Consider the following 22,343-nt stretch of genomic DNA (forward strand, 5'->3'; position numbering starts at 1 on the left):
ATGTTGTGAATAGCTGGGATCCCAGAACTGATCCCTGCGGTACCCCACTAGTCACTGCCTGCCATTTGGAAAAAGACCCGCTTATTCCTACTCTTTGTTTCCTGTCTGCCAACCAGTTGTCTATCCATCTCAATACCCTACCTCCAATCCCATGCACTTTAATTTTACACGCTAATCTCTTATGTGGTTCTTTGTTGAAAGTCTTCTGAAAGTCCAAATAAACCACATCCACTGGCTGCCCCTCATCAACTCTACTAGTTCAAGTAGATTTGTCAAGCATGATTTCCTTTTCTTAAATCCATGCTGACTCTGTCAGATTCTGCCACTGTTTTCCAAGTGCTCAGCTATTAAATCTTTTATAATGGACTCTCAAATTTTGCCCACTACCGACGTCAGGCTGACTGGTCTATAATTCCCTGTTTTCTCTCTGCCTCCCCTTTTAAATGGTGGGGTTACATTAGCTATCCTCCAATCTGTAGGAACTGTTCCAGAGTCTATAGAATCTCGGAAGATGACCACCAATGCATCTACTATTTCTAGGGCCACTTCCTTAAGTACCCTGGGATGTAGATTGTCAGGCTCTGGGGATTTATCAGCCTTCAATCCCATCAATTTCCCCAATACCATTTCCCTACTAATACTGATTTATTTCAGTTCCTCCCTCTCACTAAACCCTGTGTTCCCCAACATTTCTGGTATGTTATTTGTGTCCTCCTTTGTGAAGATAGAACCAAAGTATGTATTTAGTTGGTCAGCCATTTCTTCGTTCCCCATTATAAATTCCCCTGTTTCTGACTGTAAGGGACACACATTTGTCTTCATCAATCTTTTTCTCTTCACATACCTATAGAAACTTTTACAGTCAGTTTTTATGTTCCCCTCAAGCTTACTCTCGTACTCTATTTTCCCCTTCTTAATCAATCCCTTGGTCCTCCTTTGCTGAATTCTAAACTGCTCCCAATCCTCAGGTCTGTTGTTTTTTCTGGCCAATTTGTACGCCCCTTCCTTGCATCTAATACTATCTCTAATTTCCCTTATAAGCCATGGTTTGGCCACCTTCCCCGTTTTACTTTTGCGCCAGACAGGAATAAACAATTGTTGCAGTTCACCCATGCACTCTTTGAATGTTTGCCATTGCCTATCCACCATCATCCCTTTAAGTAATGTTTCCCAATCCATCATAGCCAACTCGCGCCTCATAACATCGTAGTTTCCTTTATTAAGATTCAGGGCCCTAGTCTCAGAATCAACTACGTCACTCTCCATCTTGATGAAGAATTCTATCATATTATGGTCGCTCCTCCCCAAGGGGCCTCGCACAACTAGATTGCCAATTATTCCTTTCTCATTACACAATACCCAGTCTAGGATGGCCTGTTCTCTAGTTGGTTCCTCAACATATTGGTCCAGAAAAACATCCCGTATACACTCCAGGAATTCCTCCTCCTTGGTATTGTTACTAATTTGATTTGCCCAATCTAATGTAGATTAAAGTCACCCATAATTACAGATGTTCCTTTATTGCATGTGTCTCTAATTTCCTGTTTAGTGCCATTCCCAACATCACCACTACAGTTTGGAGGTCTATAAACAACCCCCACTAACGTTTTTTGCCCCTCAGTGTTTTTCAGCTCTACCCATACAGATTCCACATCACCAGAGCTAATATCTTTCCTCACAATTCGTTAATTTCCTCTTTAACCATCAATGCAACTCCACTGCCTTTTCCTTTTTGCTTGTCCTTCCTAAATACTGAATACCCCTGGATGTTCAGTTCCCATCCCTGGTCACCCTGCAGCCATGTCTCCATAATCCCAATTATATCATACCTGTTTACATCTATTTGCGCGGTTAATTCATCCACCGTATTGCGAATGCTCCTCACATTAAGGAGCAAAGCCTTAAGGCTTGTCTTTTTAACATTACTTGTCCTGTTCACACTATTTTTCACTGAGGTCTTGTTTGGCTCTTGTCCTTGATTTCTCTGCCTATCACTTTTCTTATTCCCCTTTCTGTCTTTTGTTCTTGTCCTTGATTCCCCCTCCTCTGACTCCTTGCATAGGTTCCCATCCCCCTGCCATTTTAGTTTAAACCCTCCTCAACCACTCTAGCAAACATTATCCCCCTTGGGCATCAGTCCCTGTCCTGCCCAGGTGTAACCAGTCCAGTTTGTACTGGTCTCACTTCCCCCAGAACCGGTCCCAATGTCCCAGGAATCTGAAACCCTCCCCCTCACACCAACTCTTCAGCCACGTATTCATCCAATATATCCTGTTATTTCTACTCTGACTAGCACATGGCAATGGTCATAACCCTGAGATCACTACCTTTGAGGCCCTACTTTCAACTTACTTCATAACTCCCTATATTCTGCTTTTAGGACCTCATCCCTTTTTTTTAACCTATGCCGTTTGTACCAATGTGTACCATGACCACTGGCTTTTCACCCTCCTCCTTCAGAATGTCCCGTAGCCGCTCTGAGACATCCTTGACCCTAGAACCAGGGAGGCAATGTACCATCCTGGAGTCTCGTTTGTGGCCACAGAAATGCCTATCTATTCACCTTACAATTGAATCCCCTATAACTATTGCATTTCCACAATTTTTACTCCTCCCCTGTCCAGCACAGCCCACCATGTTGCAATGAATTTGGCTGTTGCTGCTTTCCCCTGAGAGGCCATTCCCCTCAATAGTATCCAAAACAGTATATCTGTTTTGCATGGGGAATAGCCACAGGAGATTCCTGCACTGCCTGCCTAGTCCTCTTGCTCTGCTGGTGGTCATCCATTCCCCTCCTGCCTGTGGACTCTTAGCCTGCGGTGTGATCACCTCACTATACACGCTATCCACGATACTCTCCACCTCACAGATGCTCCACAGTGTCCCCAGCCGCTGCTCCAGCACCAGGAGCTGCAGCTGGAGACACTTCCTGCACACATGCTGGTCCCAGACACTGGAAATGTCCCCGGCTTCCCACATAGAGCAGGAGGAGCACACCACGGCTTTGAGCTCTCCCACCATGATTTACCCCTTTAAATTAAATTAAACCTTTTGGAAGATACTTAATATCAAATAGCATCAATTACCCTAGGGCCCTTCTTCTCTGCTCCTTTTTGTTACAGAATATAGCCCTTACAAACGATGAACCACAAAATAAGATCTTAAAAACTATAAGAGATAAAAGTAGTAAATACTTACCTGACTGCACTCACGGTACTCAAAGGATCACCTCGTTCCCTCCTCACCAAACTCCCAAAGCAGCACTCCAGTGCAGACTGTGATGCTGACTGCATGACGCTCTTCCCAGACTGCTTCACAGCGATGTTGGCTGCAGAACACTCTTCCCAGACTGCTTCACAGCGATGCTGACTGCAGGGCACTCTTTGCCCTACTGTAACCTAAGGCTATCCTCCTCACTATTTACCACCCCACCTATTTTTGTGTCATCGGCGAACTTACTGATCAACCCTCCTACATTCAAGTCTAAATTGTTTATATATACCATACAGAGCAAGGGACCCAACACCGACCCCTGTGGAACCCCAATGGGCATGGGCATCCAGTCGCAAAAACACCCCTCAACCATCACCCTCTGCTTCCTGCCACTCAGCCAATTCTGGATCCAATTTGCCTAATTGCCTTGGATCCCATGGGCTCTTAACTTTGTTATCAGTCTCCCATGTGGGACCTTATCAAAAGCCTTGCTGAAGTCCTAGTAGACTATGTCAGATACATTGCCCTCATGTACACAGCTGCTCACCTCTTTGAAAAATTCAACCAAATTGGTCAGACATGACCTACCCTTAACAAAACCTTGCTGACTGTCCTTGATTAATCCCTGCCTCTCCAAGTGTAGATTAATTCTGTCCCTCAGAATTACTTCCAATTGTTTCCCCACCTCTGAGATTAGACTGACTGGCCTGTAGTTCCCTGGTTTATCACTTCCTCCCTTCCTGAATAATGGTACCACATTGGCTGTCCTCCAGTCCTCTGTCACCTCTCCTGTGGCCAGAGAGGTATTGAAAATTATTGCCAGTGCCCCTGCTATCTCCTCCCTTGCCTCACCCAACAGCCTGGGATACATTTCATCTGGGCCTGGAGATTTATCTACTTTTAAGCCTGCCAGACCACTTAGAACCTCCTCCCTTTCTATGCTAATTTCTTTAATTATTAAAAAGCTGGGGAGCCACACATGAGCTCAGGAAGCACAGCTCACAGACCCCTGGAAATGGCCCTTTGTTCAGGGTTGGCCAATGTTAACGGTCACCGGGAGCTCACAACAGCACAATAATTCGAGGGATGGGAGGCCATTCAGCCCATCTTTCCCATACAAAATAACACTAAATTATCACATTTCTATTTTTAGCTCTGAAGAAGAGTCATACAGACTCGAAATGTTAACTCTATTTCTCTCTCCACAGGTGCTGCCAGACATGCTGAGTTTTTTCAGCATTTTCTGGTTTTATTTGAGATTTTCAGCGTCCCTAGTATTTTGCTTTTAACCCTAAATTATTGCTACTGCACCATCAGTTGTGTCTCAGTATGTTTGAGGAGAACCCTTCATATTACATGTCTATCACATGAGAGGGAGCCCCAATACCCCATAATGTGTAACCTCCTAGTTCCACACATCCCAAACTGTTTTCCCCACCTGTATCACTGACATTTTGCCCACTGTAGGGAATAATTGATCAGCCAAGATGTCACTGTGTAAGAGAAAATACCAATTAAAAAGTCAGGATATTTATTTTATTTATCTCCCAAGGTTACTGGTGGTGCTTTACAGGATGATTAAATGAAAACATGTCACATAGGAAAGAAAAATGTGTTATTATTGATAACTGGAAAATGTTAGTCAATATAATTAACTAGAATTAATAATTAACCTATTCACGTAATATTGGATCAAATTTTCTCTGTCAACCATTAAGTCAATTCCTTTCCCCAGATAGTGTTTCAGGCTGAGTCAGATTGTTCAGAAACTTATTCATTCATTTTTTGGGATGTGGGTGTTGCTGGTGGGGCCAGCATTTATTGCCCATCCCTAGTTGCCCTTGAGAAGGTGGTGATGAGCTGCCTTCTTTTACCACTGCAGTACCTATGGCATAGGTACACCCACAGTGCTGTTAGGAAGGGAGTTCCAGGATTTTGACCCAGCGACAGTGAAGGAACAGCAAAATATTTCCAAGTCAGGCTGGTGTGTGGCTTGGAGGGGGACGTCCAGGTGGTGGTGTTCCCATCTATCTGCCATCCTTGACCTTCTGGATGGTAGTGGTTGCATGGTTGGAAGCTGCTGTTGAAGGAGCCTTGATGAGCTTCTACAGTGCATCTTTTTGATGGTACACTCTGCTGCCACTGTGCATTGGTGGTGGAGGGGCTGAATATTTGAGGTGATGACTGAGGGCCAACCAAGTGTGTTGCTTTGCCCTGGATGGTATCAAGCTCCTTGAGTGTTATGGGAGCTGTACTCATCCAAGCAAGTGAAGAGCATTCATCACATACCTGACTTGTGCATTGTAGATGGTGGACAGGCTTTGGGGAGTCAGGAGGTGAGTTACTCACTGCAGAATTCATAGCTTCTGACCTGTTCTTGTAGCCACCGTGTTTATATGGCTAGTCCTGTTCAGTTTCTGGTCAATGGTATCCGCAGTCCAAGCTTGAATATTGTTCCAGGTCTTGCTGCATTTGGACGTGGGCCGCTTCAGTATCTGAGGAGTTGTGAATGATGCTGAACATTGTGCAATCATCAGCGAACATCCCAATACTGACCTTATGTTGGAAGGAAGGTCATTGATGAAGCAGCTAAAGATGGTTGGGACAAGGACACTACCCTAAGGAACTCCTGCAGTGTTACCCTGGAGCTGAGATGACTGACCTCCAACAACCACAACCATCCTCCTTTGTGCTAAGTATGACTGCAACTAGTGGAGAGGTTCCCCCCTGATTCCCATTGACTCCAGTTTTGCTAGGGCTCCTTGATACCACACTCTGTCAAATGCTGCCTTGATGTCAAGGGCAGTCACTCGCACCTCATCTCTTGAGTTCAGCCTTTTTGTCCCATGTTTGAACCAAGGCTGCAATGAGGTCAGGAGCTGAGTGGCCCTGCGGAACCCAAACTGGGCATCAGTGAGCAGGTTATTGCTGAGTAGGTGCTGTTTGATAGCAATGTTGATGATACCTTCCATCACTTTACTGATGATCAAGAGTAGACTGATGGGGCAGTAATTGGCCAAAGTGGATTTGCCCTGCTTTTTGTGTGCAGGATATACCTGGGCAATTTTCCACATAGCTGGGTAGATGCCATTGTTGTAGCTGTAGCTTGGCTAGGGGCATGGCAAGTTCTGGAGCGCAAGTCTTCAGTACTATTGCCGGAATGTTGTCAGGACCCATAGCCTTTGCAGTATCCAGTGCCTTTAGCCACTTATTGATATCACATGGAGTGAATCGAATTTAGGGGACCTCTGGAGGAGGCCAAGATGGATCATCCACTCGGCACTTCTGGCTGAAAATTGTTGCGAATGTTTCAGCCTTATCTTTTACACTGGCCTCACAAAGGCTGCCTACTTACACCTCTATAACATCGCCCACCTCTGCTCAATACTACTTTAACACATAAGCGAAAATTGGAACAATACAGTTCCAATTGCTGAAAGCCTCCTCCATGTCCTTATGAACTCTAGACTCAATGAGTCCAATGCTCTCCTAACTGACTTCCTATTTTCCACCCTCCCTTGGGGTCACCCAAAACTCTGCTATTCATACCTTAACTCCTGCCAAATATTGTTCACTTGTTAACCCTTAAGTTCACCGACCTACATGGACTCCCAGGCTGATAATGCCTTGATTTAAATTTTTTACTCTCTTATTTAAACCTTTCCATGGCCTGGCTCCATCCCTCTCTTGGTAATCTCCTCCAACCAGCGTTGTGGATAGCATGTTGAGAGAGGTGGTCACACCGCAGCTGAAGGGACTTGAGAAAGGAAGGGAATGGGTGACCACCAGGCAGTCCAAGAGAAACAGACCAGTCAGGTAGTTCAGGGTCCCACTCGCAAATCGTTATTCCATTTTGGAGGCTGATTAGGGCACTGGTTCCTCCAGGGAGTGCAGACAGAGCCATGCTTCTGGCACCACAAGCAGCCTGTCTGTACAGGATGGGAGGAAGAGAGGAAGAGCAATAGTAATAGGGGATTCTATAGTCAGGGGAACAGATAGGCGCTACTGTGGCTGTCAACGTGACTCCAGGATGGTATCTTGCCTCCCTGGTGCCAGGGTTTGGGATGTCACTGAATGGCTTCAGGTAATCCTGAAGGGGGAGGGTGATAAGGCAGAGGTCATTGTACATTTTGGTACCAATGACATAGGTAGAAAGAGGGATGAAGTCTTGCATCAAGAATTCAGGGAGTTAGGCAGTAGACTAAAAAGCAAGACCTCTTGGGTTGTAATCTCTGGATTACTCTCAGTGCCATGTGCCAGTGAGCTCAGAAGTAGGAGAATAGCGCAGATGAATTCATGTCTTAAGAGTTGGTGCAGGAGGGAGGGTTTTAGATTCCTGGATCACCGGGACCGTTTCTGGGGAAGGTGGGACCTGTACAAGCGGGATGGTCTACATCTGAACCAGAGCGGGACGAACATCCTTGTGGGTGGGTTTGCTAGTGCTGTTGGGAGAAGTTTAAGCTAATTTGGCAGGGGGAGGGGACACAGAATGTTAACAGAATAGGGACACATCATAATACAGTAAAACAATCAAGCCAGAAGGAGTACAGCTGCATTAAGTTTCAAGGGAGTAAGGCAAGGCTGGATGGCCTCTACTTTAATGCCAGGAGTATTACAGGAAGAATGGATGAGTTAAGGGTGAGGATTGACATGTGGAATTGTGATATAGTAGCTATCACTGAGACATGGTTGAGGGAGAGGCAGGATTGGCAGCTCAACATTCTGAGATATAGAATCTTCAGGCGAGACAGGGGAGGGGGTAAAAGAGGAGGAGGTGTTGCATTATTAGTTAAGGAATCAGTTACTGCAGTAAGGAGAGATGATATCGTGGAGGTGGCATTGAATGAAGCTTTGTGGGTAGAGCTTAGGAATAAAAAAGAGGCAGCCACATTGTTAGGTGTTTATTATAGACCCCAGATAGTCAGAGGGAAATTGAGGAGCAAATATGTGTACAATTTGCGGAGGTGTGTAAAAACAATAACAATAGGGTAATTATATTAGGTGATTTCGACTTTCCCAACATTAATTGAGATAGACATAGTGTTAAGGGCTTGGATGGAGTGGATTTCTTGAAATGTGTACAGGAAAACTTTATAGGTCAATATGTAGAGGGTCCAACAAGGGACGGCGCATTGCTGGACCTAATTCTGAGGAATGAAGCCGGACAGGTGGCCGAGGTAGTGGTGGGGGACCATTTTAGTGATAGCGACCACAACATGGTACAGTTTAAGTTTGTTATGGACAAAGAAGTAGACAAGTTGCAAAAAAGTGTTTTGGGTAGGGGGAGAGTGGATTTTAGTAAAATAAGGCAGGATCTGGCCAAGGTAGACTGGGAACAGCTACTTGTGGGGAAATCTACAGAAGAGCATTTTGGGGCGTTCAAAAAGGAAATGGGGAGGGTACAGGCTCAACATGTTCCCTCTAGGGTGATAGGAAGGAGTAACAAGCCCAGAGAACTATGGATGACCAGAGATATTCAGGTTACGATGAGAAGGAAAAGAGAGGCTTTTAGCAGGTACAAGGGAAGCAAATCAGCGGAGGTATTAATGAAGTACAGAAAGTGTAGGGTGGAGCTTAAGGAAGCAATTCGGAGAGCAAAGTGAGGATATGAGAAAGATCTGGCTTGTAAAAGTAGGGAAAATCCCAAGATATTCTATAAGCATATCAATGGGAAGAGGATAACCAGGGAAAGAGTAGGTCCCATAAGGGACCAAGGGGGCAATCTATGGGTGGAGCCAGAGGACATCGCTAGAGTGTTGAATGAATACTTCACTCAAGAGAATGAGGATGAAGGTATCGAACTTGGGGAGAGAGGCTGCGAGGTTCTTAAGCAAATTGATATAGGGAGTGACAAAGTATTGGAGGTGATGGCAGGCTTAAAAGTGGACAAATCTCCAGTTCCAGATGATTTGTGTCCCAGACTGCTGAGGGAGGCAAGGAAGGAGATCGCAGGGGCTCTGACCCAAATTTTTAATTCCTCTCTGGCCACAGGGGAGGTGCCAGAGGACTGGAGAACAGATAATGTGGTTCTGCTATTTAAGAAGGGTTGTAGAGATAAGCCAGGGAACTACGGTCCAGTGAGTCTCACGTCAGTGGTAGGGAAACTATTGGAGAAATTTCTGAAGGAGAGTCTCTATCTCCACTTGGAGAGGCAAGGTTTGATCAGGGATAGTCAGCATGGCTTTGTCAGAGGGAGGTCATGCCTAACAAATTTGATTGAATTTTTTGAGGAGGTGACCAGGTGTGTAGATGAGGGTAGTGTAGTTAATGTAGTTTATATGGATTTCAGCAAAGCCTTTGACAAGGTCCCACATGGGAGACTTATAAAGAAGGCAAATGCACAAGGGATACAGGGTAATTTGATAAGGTGGATTCAAAATTAGCTTAGTTGTAGGAGGCAGAGGGTGATGACAGAAGGATACTTTGGTGACTGGAAGCCAGTGTCCAGTGGCGTACCACAGGGATCTGTGCTCGGTCCCCTATTATTCGTCATTTATATAAATGACATAGATAACTATGTGATGGGGTAGGATTAGTAAGTTTGCAGATGACACAAAGATTGGCCAGGTGGTTAACAGTGAGGTTGACTGTCTTGGGCTACAGGAAGATATAGGTGGGATGGTCAAATAGGCAGATAAGTGGCAGATGGAATTTAACCCTGAAAAGTATGAGGTGATACACTTTGGAAGGAGTAATTTGACAGGGAAGTATTCGATGAACGGCATGACATTAGGAAGTTCTGAGGAACAAAGGGACCTTGTCGTGTGTGTCCATAGATCTCTGAAGGCGGAGGGGCATGTTAGTGGGGTGGTGAAAAAGGCATTTGGGACACTTGCCTTTATCAATTGAAGCATAGATTACAAAAGTAGGGAGGTCATGTTGGAGTTGTATAGAACCTTGGTGAGGCCACAGCTGGAGTACTGTGTGCAGTTCTGGTCGCCATATTATAGGAAGGATGTGATTGTACTGGAGGTGGTGCAGAGGAGATTCACCAGGATGTTGCCTGAGATGAAACGTTTAAGTTATGAAGAGAGGTTGGATAGACTTGGGTTGTTTTCATTGAAGCAGGGAAGACTGAGGGCAATCTGATCGAGATGTACGAGATTATGAGGAGCATGGACAGGGTGGATAGGGAGCAGCTGTTTCCCTTAGCTGAAGGGTCAGTCACGAGGGGACATAAGTTCAAGGTGAGAGGCAAGAGGTTTAGGGGTGGATGTGAGGAAAAACTTTTTTACCCAGAGGGTGGCAACAACCTGGAATGTGCTGCCTGGGAGGGTGGTGGAGGCGGTTTGCCTCACATCCTTTAAAATGTACCTGGATGAGCACTTGGCACGTCATAACATTCAAGGCTCTGGGCCAAGTGCTGGTAAATGGGGTTAGGAAGGTAGGTCAGGTGTTTCTCACGTGTTGGTGCAGACTCGATGGGCCGAAGGGCCTCTTCTGCACTGTGGGATTCTGTGATTCTGTGAACCCTATAATGCCAACCCAAAACTCTGACTCCAGGAGCTTGGGCTTCAACCCTGCCTTTGCCCCACTGCTCGCAATGAGTTTTCGGGCAACTAGATGGATTGGATGAATGCCACCTTGCTGTTATGTTAAGCATCACCCCTTGCTGACCTTTGCTTACCCTGCTGTTGCCTGGCAAGGGGTTAAAAGTGGGGTGTTAATTGGACTGGACTCCTGACCGTGTGGGAACGACAGTGAAAGGTCTATGTTATGTGCTTGGCATTCTCCAGAGTACAGGTGCACACTTCCCACATTTTAACCTGATATTTGTAATGATTGGGAAATCAAGGAGAGTATATATAAAGGTTGAGAGAGCAGCAGTGGGCAACACTGAGCACGCCTGTGTCAGTGCCTTGGAGATGGTGAGTTACTGTATTTAATGTTTCACCTCTTACCTGTTACATATGTCACTTTTACGTATGACTCAAAAACAGCTTTGTTACGACTTGAGAGGACAGGGAAGGCTTGAGGTCGATAGTTGAAACAGCAGGAGAGCTGGTAACCAGGGACTACAGATTTATGATCAATAACAAAAGAACCAGAGTAGAGATGAGGCAAAACTCCGAGAGCTATTGTGATCAGGAATGACCTCTCTGAAAGGACAGTGGGAGCAGATTCACTTGTAACTTTCAAAATGAAATTGAAGAAATACTTGAAGAGGAGAAGCAGGTCTATTGGGAAGGAGCAGGAGAGTGGGACTAATTGGATAGACCTAGAATAGGCATGATAGGCCCAATGGTCTCCTGTGTTGCATCATTCTATGATTCTATAATTTGGAATGAATGTGAGAGATGACATGGCGAATAGCAAAATAAAGATTGGAGTGGACTACTTGAGTTTTATCAGCTTCCATTGGCATCATCGAAAGCAATTTCTAACCTTTTGTTTCTGAAGAAAGAATATGAAAATTAACGTAAGAGGGAAGTGAGGGCTAAGTGAGGTGAGGGTGGAAGGAGGTGGGGTGGAGGGATGTGAGGGCTGAGGGAGGTGAGGATGGAGGGAGGTGGGGTGGAGGGAGGTGGGGATGAAGAGAGGTGAGGTTTGACGGAGGTAAGGATGTAGGGAGGTGGGGTGGAGGGAGGTTGGGATGGAGGGAGGTGAGCAATGAGGGAGGTGAGGATGGAGGGAGGTGAGGATGGAAGTGAGCACTGAAGGAGGTGAGGATGGAGGGAGGTGAGGATAGAGGGAGGGGGCGAAGATGGAGAGAGGTGAGGACTGAGGGAAGTGAGGATGGAGGGAGGTGGGGACTGGAGATGAGGATGTGGGAGGTGAGGATGGAGGGAATGAGGTTTGACGGAGGTGAGTGCCGACGGAGATAAGGATGGAGGGAAGTGAGGACTGAGGAAGGTGAGGACTGAGGGAGGTGAGGATGGAGGGAAGTGAGGACTGAGGAAGGTGAGCACTGAGGAAGGTGAGGACTGAGGGAATGAGGATAGAGGGAGGTGAGGACTGAGGGAGGTGAGGATGGAGGGAGGTGAGGACTGGAGATGAGGATGGGGAGGTGAGGATGGAGGGAATGAGGTTTGACGTAGGTGAGGGCCCATGGAGATAAGGATGGAGGGAAGTGAGGACTGAGGAAGGTGAGGTCTGAGGGAGGTGAGGATGGAAACACAAGAGCATAAGAAATAGGAATAGGAGTAGGCCATTCAGCCTTCGAGTCTGCTCCGCAATTCAATAAGATCACGGCTGATCTGTTTGAGTTTCGATTTCCACATTCCCATCTAACCCCGATAACCTTTGATTCCCTTGCCTAACAAGAATCTATCTACATCTGCCTTAAAAATATCCAATGACCCCGCCCCACCGCCTTCTGAGGCAAAGAGTTCCAAAGTCGCCCAACTCACTGAGAGAAAAAAATTCTCCTCATCTCTGTCCTAAATGGGCGACCCCTAATTTTAAAACAGTGCCCCCGAGTTCTGGAATCATCCACAAGAGGAAACATCCTTTCCACGTCCACCTTGCCAAGGCCCTTCAGGATCTTGTATACTTCAATCAAATCACCCCTCACTCTTCTAAACTCCAGTGGAAACAAGCCCAGTCTGTACAACCTTTCCTCATAAGACAACCCATTCATTCTAGGTATCAATCTAGTAAACCTCCTCTGAACCGCCTCCAATGCATTTACATCCTTCCTTAAATAAGGAGACCAAAACTGCACACAGTATTCGAGGTGCTGTCTCACCAGTGCCCTGTATAACTGAAGCTTAACGTCCTTACTTTTTTGTTCAAATCCTCTTGTAATAAGGGATAGCATTCCATTAGCTTTCTTAATTACTTGCTGTACCTGCATACTCATTTTGTGTGACTCATGTACTAGAACACCTAGATCCCTCTGCACCTCAGAATTATGCAATCGTTCTCTGTTTAAGTAATACTCTGCTTTTTTATTCTTTCTACCAAAGTGAACAACTTCACATTATCCTACATAAGGGAGGAGCTGAGGACTGATGGATGTGAGGACTGAGGGAAGTGTGGATTGAGGGAGGTAAAAATTGAAGGTGAGGATGGAGGGAGATGAAGATTGAGGAAGGCGAAGATGGTGGGAGGTGAGGACTGAGGGAGGTGAAGACAGAGGAAGGTGAAGACAGAGGAAGGTGAGGATGGAGGGAGGTGAAGACAGAGGGTGGTGAAAATGAAGATTGAAGGAGGTAAGGACTGAGGAAGGTGAGGATGAAGGGAGATGAGGACTGAGGGTGATGAAGGTGAAGATTGAGAGAGGTTAGGACTGAGGAAAGTGAGGAGAGAGGGAAGTGAGGACTGAGGAAGGTGAGGATGGAGGGAGGTGAGGACTGAGGGAAGTGAGGAGAGTGGGAAGTGAGGACTGAGGGAGGTGAGGAGAGCAGGAAGTGAGGACTGAGGGAGGTGAGGATGGAGGGAGGTGAGGACTGAGGAGGTGAACATTAAGAGATATGAGGACGAAGGGTTGTGCAGCCTGAGGGAGGGTGATGAGTTTGGATTTGAACACGGCCAGGAGTTCAGGAAGAGAGAATTCTCACAACGCATCTGGAAGGAGTTACAGTTGAGCAGGGGCTAGTTACTAATCTGACAGGTGACTAGCACTCTCTTAGATTCGGAGCATTAACAATAAAAATGAATTAATGAGGCCCTGTGTAATAACTCAGTGCCTCCCATAAGTGTCCGTGTACTGACGTTGCAAAGATATGTTTTTAAAGACGATGGTAATTTTCTAAATGAGGAATATTGCAGGCAGTAAAGCTTGGTTCTCTGATCATCCTGGTGGCTCGATTTCTCTTTCAGATGCTGAGGCTATGGCTTCCTGCAGTGCTCCTTCCCCTGGTATTCGTTCTCAGCCAGGCCAATGGTAAGGAAACATTCTTCTTTATGGGAATGTTCTCTCTACACTCTCGGTCAAAGAGTGGGAACATTATCCTGGTGCTTCTGATAGTGCATTACTCACTCGGAAGTGACAAGCTCAAATCTCACCAGGGCAAAAGTTGGGGAATTGAATTCACCAGGAGCGTGACTGAAAATTGCCCGAACATTGCATAAATCAACCAGTATCCTCACATCCTTTAAGGAAGGAAACCAAAGCCAACCTGGGCTATCAGTGGCTCAAAACACTTGGTGGTCTAAGGGCTACTTGGAATGGGTGACCTTGTCTAATGATATCCCTATTCCAAGAACAAATAATTTAAAAGTAAAATTACCAGGACAGGTACAGCACGAGGTTAGATACAGAATAAAGCTCCCTCTACACTGTCCCCATCAAACACTCCCAGGACAGGTACAGCACAGTGTTAGATACAGAGTAAAGCTCCCTCTACACTGTCCCCGTCAAACACTCCCAGGACAGGTACAACACAGGGTTAGATACAGAGTAATGCTCTCTCTACACTATCCCCATCAAACACTCCCAGCACAGGTACAGCACAGGGTTTGATACAGAGTAAAGCTCTCTCTACTGTCCTCATCAAACACTCCCAGGGCAGATACAGCACGGGGTTAGATACAGAGTAAAGCTCTCTCTACTGTCCTCATCAAACACTCCCAGGACAGGTACAGCACAGGGTTAGATACAGAGTAAAGCTCCCTCTACACTGTCCCCATCAAACACTCCCAGGACAGGTACAGCACGGGGTTAGATACAGAGTAAATCTCCCTCTACACTGTCCCCATCAAACACTCCCAGGACAGGTACAGCACGGGGTTAGATACAGAGTAAAGCTCCCTCTACATTGTCCCCATCAAACACTCCCAGGACAGGTACAGCACGGGGTTAGATACAGAGTAAAGCTCCCTCTACACTGTCCCCATCAAACACTCCCAGGACAGGTACAGCACGGGGTTAGATACAGAGTAAAGCTCCCTCTACACTGTCCCCATCAAACACTCCCAGGACAGGTACAACAGGGGTTAGATACAGAGTAAAGCTCCCTCTACACTGTCCCCATCAAACACTCCCAGGACAGGTACAGCACAGAGTTAGATACCGAGTAAAGCCTACGCTACACTGTCCCCATCAAACACTCCCAGGACAGATACAGCACGGGGTTAGATACAGAGTAAAGCTCCCTCTACACTGTCCCCATCAAACATTCCCAGGACAGGTACAGCACAGGGTTAGATACAGAGTAAAGCTCCCTCTACACTGTCCCCATCAAACACTCCCAGGACAGGTACAACACAGGGTTAGATACAGAGTAAAGCTCCCTCTACACTGTCCCCATCAAACACTCCCAGGACAGGTACAGCACAGGGTTAGGTACAGAGTAAAGCTCTCTCTACTGTCCTCATCAAACACTCCCAGGACAGGTACAGCACAGTGTTAGATACAGAGTAAAGCTCCCTCTACACTGTCCCCATCAAACACTCCCAGGACAGGTACAGCACGGGGTTAGATACAGAGTAAAGCTCCCTCTACACTGTCCCCATCAAACACCCCCAGGACAGGTACAGCATGGGGTTAGATACAGAGTAAAGCTTCCTCTACACTGTCCCCATCAAACACCCCCAGGACAGGTACAGCACAGTGTTAGATACAGAGTAAAGCTCCCTCTACACTGTCCCCATCAAACACCCCCAGGACAGGTACAGCACGGGGTTAGATACAGAGTAAAGCTCCCTCTACACTGTCCCCATCAAACACTCCCAGGACAGGTACAGCACGGGGTTAGATACACAGTAAAGCTCCCTCTACACTGTCCTCATGAAATACCTTCCCTTCAAAGACATATTTAGTGAAAACACCTATTGCTTTTGTGAAGGGCTGAGGTTGGATATCACACTGAGTGATAAAGGATAATGCAGACCGATAGCTTTAGACCTATCACTTTATCTAACCTTTTGCTTATCTGCCCTGTAGCCTAGTGTCCAAGTTTTGTTTTCTAATAATTTTGTGAAGTGTTTTGGGATATTTTACTGTGTTGAAGGTGCTCTATCAATATAAGCTGTTGTTCTGGTATCACAAACTCTGATATTTTATGCCAATCTGTTATAGGAAAACATGCAAGATGTACCAGCTGTTGAAATCTGGTACTGTACACTGTGACAGTAATATTATCTCATGTGATACAGACTGTAGGTATACTGCAGCCTGTGACATGCTGCCCTCAGTCTGTGGCATGTGACTCACACTGCAGTAGTTTTATTTGGCAGTTTGGGAGGGGTACATTTCAGCCTGTGTACCGTGTCGGCTTTCTCACTGGCTCTGCTTTTCTCTTATGTCCCGTCAGCATCACATTCCAGTGAACCGGCGGAAATTTGCTATGACAGACTCGGCTGCTTCCCAAGTGGAAATCCATGGTCTGGGACAAAGGAGAGGCCTGGCAACAAGCTACCCTGGAGCCCTGAAAAGATCCATACCCGTTTCCTACTGTACACCAGGCAGAACCAAGACAATTATCAGGTAGAGACACTTTCACCAAGGGCAGCCTGGCAAATTTTCCTTTTGCACCTCACATTCTACAATTTCAACCATGCTTACCTATTTAACATTTCAAACCTACCTTGTATTCTTACACCAAAGCCTTCAGACCAGCTGTTTCTAATTCAATTAAGGCACACACACACACACACACACACACACACACACACTATTCTGATCCTGACAATAAATTCCAATAACATTGTGAAAATTATTATATTTTCCTGACACCCCCTTCACTAAAAAAATGAACTGTCATAATTTAAAAAGACAGCTTCATTTTCTGAACCCATCTTACATTAATTCCTATATTTATTTATTACACTATTACATTACCAGATGCATACATTAGCATAATTACAAAACCTTGGTATCAACAGAAATCATTCCAGTCCAGTGTCCAGGCAAGTGTCCCGATGTCATTACGCACCCGCATGATATTTCGCTCGGCAGGCCCATGCAAGAGTTGGCAGCGCACCCGCTGACAATCAAGGGGCCTATTAAGGCCTTTAACCTATCAATTGATTTGTATTTTCCGCTGCTGTCCAACTCTACGGTTGGCGGGTGAGACAGTATGCCAAGCGGCCTTCGCATTTTTTAGGAAACTCCATCCATGGGAGGGATGAGGTTTCAGACAGTAATTTTAAAAAATTAAAACTATTAAACATCATTTTTAATATGTCCCCGTTCATGTGACTGAGTCACATGTGGGGACGTTTCCATTATTTTTAAAATCTTTGCTTTATCATTGTAAAATTCTTCAGCTCCCTGAGGCAGCTCCTCCTGCCACCCCCCCACCCCCCCACCCCCGCCCCCCCACTCTGACCGTGCTGAGGATCTCAGTGCGCGTTTCACACTTGCTGGCCATTAATTGCCATTCCTAGTCCTGCCCGCTGCATCTGCCCAAGGAAGGGAAAATCCTGCCCTTTATTTCACACTTCCACACCCAATATAAGTTTGCCCAGGCTGTTCTCTCATATTCCTATGTTTCTGCCTGTATGCCTCAGGAATCAGCTCACATGCACTCAAAATAGCCCCCTTTTTTAAACCACATCATAGTTCACTGACTTTTCTTCTGATAGTGAAGCATAAACCTCATGTGCTCTATGCACCAACCTGGATTGTAACAACAATGTCCAGCTTTCTTGTGGCCATTTCATCTGTTTAGCTATCTTCTCAAATGAAATGAAGAATGCTCCGACATCCCTTTCCTCAAACTTTGGAAGAGCTTGTCCAAGCTTAAACATCACCCACTGGGTTTTAAGTTAAAGGTTTTTTCATCATCAGAACTTTCCTCAAACTCTCTTTCTTAACTTCCAGCCATTTAAGCTGGTATTCCCTTTCTCCTTATTTCTCTCTTTCCCTTGCCTCTCTTTCTTTGTCCTTCTTTCTTGCCTGGAATTCCAGTTCCAGCTTCCTTTCTTTCTCCTGCCTTTTCGCTTGCTCCCTTTGAAATGCCCTTTCCTTTTCTGCTGCCTCTAGTTTCAGTTTTTTTTCTTTTCCAATTCTTTTTCTTTTTCATTTACCTCCAATTCAAGATTTCTCAGTTCCATTGCTTGTTCAAATTCAAGCCTTTTCATTTCTAACAGAAGTCTCGCTACCTCCAGTTGTGACTCACTAGTGTCAGGTATCACTTCCAACTTTAAATGCTTCGCTATCACATCAACTATGTCTGCTTTCTTTGCCCCTACAGGTAACCTCAATTGCAACTTATCCACCAGCTCTGTTAACTTACCCTTAGATTTTTTTTTGTAACCCAATCAGAGTTACAGCTTCTACTTCCAAAAAAGTTTTAGCCGTGGATATAGCCATTTTCTCAGTCTCACCACTTTAAAATTCCTCACATCAACTCCTGAATTCAAAGTGCTCCCTACTCGTAACCCTAAGATTCACCAACTCCAAACCAATCAAGGAATTGCAAATATATCCCGCAAAGAGCCCTCAATTTTGTTATGGCACAGCCGATGGTAAATGCTCAGCTGCTCAAATCCCAGAGGGAAATTTGAAGTAGCTGCCACAACTATTTGCAATTTGTATTTATTTTGAGATGCAGCCTTTGAATTCAGTAAAAAGATGGCCACCGAGGCTTCGACGGTCTTTACAAAACTAAATTAAACATTTATTAAATAAAGAAATAATGTTAAGCACATGCATAGGTCTACAAATTACTACTATGATAACTCCTAGCTCCCCTAGTTAATCTAACTCCCAGTTACACCTCCATTAAGGCAACAGTAAAAACACATAGATTTGAAAAGATCCAGGCAAGGTAACACAATACTCTGAATAATCGAATTCAAAGTGAATTTTCTTAACTTCAGTTCTTGCAGACAGCAGTTTGGGCACAGAGGCTGAAGGCTTTTCACATTTGTTAGATCTTCTTTCCTATACACACCCTCATCTCCTTTATACAGATTTCTCCCTTTTCAATACAAAATGCCATTGTCCCAATATGTCTTTTCTAATAATAAAAATATTTCATAGTATCAATTTTAGCAGTGAGCTTTGGGAAAATAAACACACTGTTTGGCTTAGCCTCTGTTGGCTAAGTGTAACACCTTCCCACCTCTTTGAAATTCACTACTCGGGTCTATCTAAAAATGCTAATTTTCCTTTTACACCTCACATTCTGCAACTTCAACCATATTTACCTATTGAACATTTGAAACTTAGCTTGCATTCTTACACCAAAGGCTTCAGACCAGCTGTCTCTAACAGTCATGTTACCCTCTACCCAGCCCACATTGACTATTCCTATCCTTACAATAAATTCCAATAACATTATGAAAATTATTATATTTTCCTGACGCTGAGGCAGAGGACACATTATATTCACCAGTACAGTACTGAGGAAGTGCTGCACTGTTAGAGGGTCAGTACTGAGGGAGCGCTGTGTTGGGAGGGTGTTGGTTACAGAGTATTGTCTCTGAAGGAAGCTTCTCCATGGATGGGCCTATACACAAATTGCTCAACACCGCACTGACCCCTGGGTCTGGGTCATGTGCCTTCTTACATCACTGTGTTGTGGTACTGTACTCAGTACCACATTAACCTTGTATGTGCCAGACCCTAATACTACACCTCCCCCCAGGTCTTTATCCAATATATGGAGTTACACTGGTTTACTTTGTCTCACATTGTTAATAGTCACCTACTCCTGCCCCTAATTTGTATGTTCGTATTTACATTGTTGTTACCACGATATCACTGTTACTACATTATTATTACTCAATCTTCCCTCACTTCAAGTCCTTGAAGTTAGAGATTCAGGTGATCTGGAAGAGTTATAATGCTTCCATATCTCGTTCACTGCTCTGTCAGAGGAGCATTAGGCTCTGTCGTTGCTGGTTCTCCTTGTTGCTCTGGAGGTAGAGCTGGCATCTGGATACACTTTCCCTCTTTTCTTCCATTCCTTCGTGCTGAATGCGCTTGGTCAGTTCGGTTGTTGTGTTAATCGATAGTTGCTGCTACTCTAACTCATTTCTTGTGGAGTGGACCAACATTGTGTTCATCTCCTTGTTGCTTCCTTCTCTTCTCCTTTCTCTGGGTAGGCCATTTTGGTGTCTTCTGTGGCTGAGGAAGACTGTTCTCATGGTGAGAAGATGGTTTAGTGGTACGCTTACCTCTGCTTTTAGTTGTCAGCCGTGGGCAACTGCTACCAGGTTCCAGCCTCTCTTGTAGTTGTGGCATGCTGGCTAGGAGCTGCAGTGTATGCACAGTGGTCACCGTGTTGACCAGCTGTCCCATCGTCAGGACTGGAGGTAGAGGCTTCTCAGTCTGCTGATCTCTCTCTTGCACCACTTCCATTGGAGGTGCCTTGGTTATCTTAAGGATGGTTGACTAGCCTGACCACTGAGGGTTTTCTGGGACTTGCAATGAGAATGGATAAACCTTCTCTGCAAGGAGAAAAGCGAGTTCGGATCTGAAGCTCTAGTCAGGATACGCACTTTTTGTTTTGAGTACTCTGGAACGTGCAGTTCTGTGTGGTTAATGAGAGGTTGTCTCGACATCATCTGCCGTCTTGAGGAGATTCAAAGCTACTCACGCATCCCTGCTCAGGAGCGAAAAGGCTGGTTCTGGATGACACACATCAGCTTGAAGATCTGTTTGCCGCCATACCCCAGTGGTTCCAGGATCAAACCAATGACTAGAAGTTGGATTCCTCAGGGCTTGTAAAGTGGTGTGTCTATTGCCCAAAGCCAGAGGTCTTTCAGTCATGGCTCCCTGCTCAACAGGACAGTCATACTGTCTCCTTTACCTAATTTAAAATGTGTTAGAGGGCCATTGACAGAAATGTCTACATTCCAAAATGAGAGGCCAAGATCTTCTGGGCCTGCAGTTTCGACATCATAGATTATCTTAAGGCCTCCCATGCAATTCAGAGTTCTTGCCTTGCACACTTTTGCCATAGTGTCCAATTGTGTTGCAGTGGAAGCATTGGGCTGTACTCGCAGGACATTAATCTCTTCTGTGAGGGCACTTTACTCCACAGGGACTAGCAAGGTCGCTCTGCTAGGTGGTTTGGGAATTGCTTTCCCTGACTGAGTGTCACTGTGTCCTTGTGGTTGGCCTCTGCACCATGTGTTGTACTCTCCCCTTAAGATTGTTCTGCCCTGTGCTGCTCATGGAGTTCTGACTATCAATCTGGATTGCCTTTTCCAGGGTTAGATCATCCTTAGCTTGTAGAAGTCAGAGTGCACATCATCTCTTACTCCCGCCATTATTCTGTCTCTGATAAGTTCAGACTTTAAATCTCTGTATTCACAACCTTCTGCAATCCTATAGAGATCAGTTATGGATGAATCGATGGTTTCCCCTGGCAGTTGGACTCTCTTATTTAATTTGGTTCTCTATAGTATTTTGTTACTTCTTAAATTAAAATAAATGTCAAAAGGTTTTAGTACCTCCTTGAATTTGGTGGATGATTTATTAATTCCCTGGCTTACAATGATGTTGTCTGCAATTGGGCCTATCAAGTAAAACAATGTGTTCACCCACTCTTCTTCTGAATTTTTATGTAAACCTGAAATGGTGCTGTATCTTAATAATCTTTTCCTCCAAAGATCCAAATTTTGTGATTTGGTCTGGGCCTTGGGTTAGTCCAAATTGAGCTGGAAGTATGGAATTGTGAGCCGTGTTGAAATTTTTAAAAGTGTATGTGCAGCTTTAAGAGCTTACGGACTTTTAAGATGGTGTCACCATTGACTCAGAGACAAAGGGGGTTCCCGCATTTGTCAGTTTTTACAGGCTCTGCAAAATGGTGATGGGGCATTTCTTAAAAAAGAATCTTTAATGATGGCTGCCTGGGTTGGCTGTCTGCCAGCCAGCTTCTTTGGTTCCGTGGTTTGCTTTGCTGAGTAATGAGGCATTCAAATTCAAACTTAAGCATCATAGATTGTTTTCTGAGTTGCACAGTTGCAATGTTCCCAAGAGATTTAATTACTTTATCTTCTTTATAGACTCAGAGGCCACATGTTGAGGCTCCGACTTAGTAATTGGATTTTAGTGGCGGGTTTCACTTCTGACACTGAATTAGTGAAAGGGGTCTCAGGACTAGCTGCAGCCTGGAACTTTAAAAGATTTAGCTCACCTTTGCACATTCTGTCGACTCTACACTTCGAAGCTGGATGCCCCAGGGAGATTCAATGGAGTCTTCAGTGACAGTAAAATCTCTGCCTTCAGCTTCCGGGTCTTTTTTCTGGAGCTTTCTTTGGCTATTTTTTTCTGCTTCTTTTGGGAG

The 22,343-nt window shown here is 45.2% G+C and overlaps 1 protein-coding gene across 1 annotated transcript in view; it reads left to right on the forward strand.

Moving 5' to 3' along the window:
* The first annotated feature begins 13,351 nt into the window (after positions 1-13,351).
* Positions 13,352-22,343, forward strand: part of LOC121289689 (inactive pancreatic lipase-related protein 1-like) — a 31,750-nt gene continuing 22,758 nt past the window's right edge. The window contains exons 1-2 of the mRNA XM_041209314.1: positions 13,352-13,367; positions 16,413-16,585. Of these exons, the coding sequence (XP_041065248.1) occupies positions 13,352-13,367; positions 16,413-16,585 (189 nt within the window). The remainder of the gene's footprint in view (positions 13,368-16,412; positions 16,586-22,343) is intronic.

The sequence above is a fragment of the Carcharodon carcharias genome, chromosome 17 (genome assembly GCF_017639515.1).
Source record: "Carcharodon carcharias isolate sCarCar2 chromosome 17, sCarCar2.pri, whole genome shotgun sequence".
NCBI lineage: Eukaryota > Metazoa > Chordata > Chondrichthyes > Lamniformes > Lamnidae > Carcharodon > Carcharodon carcharias.